Source organism: Mastomys coucha, unplaced genomic scaffold (assembly GCF_008632895.1).
Source record: "Mastomys coucha isolate ucsf_1 unplaced genomic scaffold, UCSF_Mcou_1 pScaffold5, whole genome shotgun sequence".
NCBI lineage: Eukaryota > Metazoa > Chordata > Mammalia > Rodentia > Muridae > Mastomys > Mastomys coucha.
This window is the reverse complement of record NW_022196911.1, coordinates 94,015,355-94,017,566: the sequence shown is the minus strand read 5'-3', so window position 1 is coordinate 94,017,566 and position 2,212 is coordinate 94,015,355. Positions and strand designations below refer to the sequence as shown.

Sequence of the window (2,212 nt, the reverse complement as noted above, 5' to 3'; positions counted from 1 at the left end):
ATTATGGGTGGTTGTGAGCCACCATGTGATTGCTGGGATTTGAACTCACGAACTTTGGAAGAGCAGTTGGTGCTCTTACCCGCTGAGCCATCTCACCCAGGGCAGGGGCTTCTTGAATGCAGCAGACAACGGTGTCTTCCCTCTCTAGATTAGTTCCCTCCCCAACCCAAAGTTAGGCCCTATTACTTACCAGAAATTCACTCTGTTCTATGTCACAGACCACAAGCATACATACAGGCATGCATAGTCACAGTGAGTGGACCAGTGGGTGGAGCAAGGAGACGACCCACCATCACTGACCCAGAACTTTTCCTACAGCCCCCAAAGCTGCCCCTGCGGAAGGACGTGGGACCCATGTACTCCTATGTCGCCCTCTACAAGTTCCTGCCCCAGGAGAACAATGACCTGGCTCTGCAGTGAGTCCTTTCTGTGGTCTAGCCCTGCCTAACCCCCACTAACCTTGGAACAGAGGATGATGGGAACCTTTGCTCTTTGTATAGCTAATTATTCTGTACTCAGAGGGGCTGGGGCTGCCCCGAGGGATTGGTACAGTGTCCTGCCTCCTGCCCAATTCTGGACTGTTTCAGAGAACCTGGTGTATCTCTGGTCTTGATGGCCTCTAAGGGTACTGAGAATCCTTTCCCACATAAGAGGGGAGTGCATGGCACTACCCCAGGTCTCTCTTTCCCAGGCCTGGAGATCGGATCATGCTAGTGGATGACTCTAACGAAGACTGGTGGAAGGTACTGTGGCAGGGTGGGGTCCAGGGTGAGGGGGGCTCTGATAGCTGCTGCTCTATCTTCCCTTCAGGCTTCCTCCAGTGGCTTGCCCAGGCCAAGCCCAGGGCCAACCCTTGGGTCTTGCTGTCAGTTTCCCTCCCCATCTATCATCGGACCCTACCCACCCTATAGCCTTCCAAGGCCAGAAGCTATGCTCAGCTAGGAGCTGGAATGAGAGCCCAAGGTCTGGAGGACCATAGTCCTGGCTCTGAGTAGGAACTGGTTCTAGAGAAATGGGGTAAAACTGATGCTTCTGCTAACTGACACCCTCGTCCCTAGGGCAAGATTGGAGACCGGGTTGGCTTCTTCCCAGCCAATTTTGTGCAGCGGGTGAGGCCGGGAGAGAATGTTTGGCGATGCTGTCAGCCCTTCTCTGGAAACAAGGAACAGGGTTACATGAGTCTCAAGGAGAACCAGGTGGGTGCCAGGCCCTACCGGGGTTCAGGCATGGGGTATATAGTGAGTGAGGGTGTCAAGTGCCCCCCAGGACAATCTGGAGGATACAAGCAGGTTAGGAGGGAAGATATCAGAGCTAAGGAAGCTCTATAGACTGTAGCTGGGGTGCTGATGGACTGCTTGCTCTGGGGTCCATCCCCAGCAGCACATAAACTAGACATGGTGGCACATACCTGTGACCTAGCTAAGGCAGGAGGATTGTCTTAGGTCTAAAACTATATAGCAGCTGGGCAGTGGTGTAGACCTGGGAGGCTGATGTAGAAGGATTTCTGTGAGTTAGAGACCAGCCTGGTCTACAGAGTGAATTCCAGGACAGCCAGAGCTACACCTAGAAAACCTGTGTTGAAGAACAAAGAAACAAAGAAACAAAAAAAAACAAACAAACAAAAAAATGGAAAATAAAGACTGTCTAGCAAGTGTCAGGGCTACATAGTGAGACCCCCATCTCTAAAAGACAAAAGCAAAGGAACAAAAGGGTAGTAAGTGCTCCCCGGGGACTTGATGTCAGAGGCAGCTGGAGTAAAACAGCACCGAATCATGGATCTGCAGGCTTGGCTACTTCCTGTTGTTTGTTTTTAATTTATCTTTTATGTGTAGGAGTGTTCTGTCTGCATGCATTTCTGTTCATTGTGTGCATGCCTGGTGCCCACAAAAACCAGAAGCGGTCGTTGGATCCCCTGAGACTGGAGTCATAGCTGTGACCTGCCACGTGGGTGGTGGGAATTGAACCAGGGCTTGGGGGGCCGGAAGGGCAGTCAGTGCAGCTCTTAACCCAGTGGTCCTCAAGTTTCCTAGCACTGTGTCCCTTTAATACAGTTCCTCATGTGAACCCTAACTACAAGACGATTTCATCGCTATGTCAGAACTGGAATTTTGCTACTGTTAAGAATTGTAGCCGGAGCCTGGTGATGGTGGCACACGTCTTTAATCCCAGCACTTGGGAGGCAGAGGCAGGCAGATTTCTGAGTTCGAGGCCA

General features: G+C 51.5%; 1 protein-coding gene across 4 annotated transcripts in view; it reads left to right on the top strand.

The window, feature by feature from the left end:
• Stac2 (SH3 and cysteine rich domain 2) overlaps positions 1–2,212 on the top strand; it is a 17,513-nt gene that overhangs the window by 12,092 nt on the left and 3,209 nt on the right. For all 4 annotated transcript variants that reach the window (XM_031353790.1, XM_031353789.1, XM_031353788.1 and 1 more), the window contains 3 exons: positions 319–416; positions 692–743; positions 1,059–1,196. In XM_031353790.1, coding sequence (XP_031209650.1) covers positions 319–416; positions 692–743; positions 1,059–1,196 — 288 coding nt within the window. The remainder of the gene's footprint in view (positions 1–318; positions 417–691; positions 744–1,058; positions 1,197–2,212) is intronic.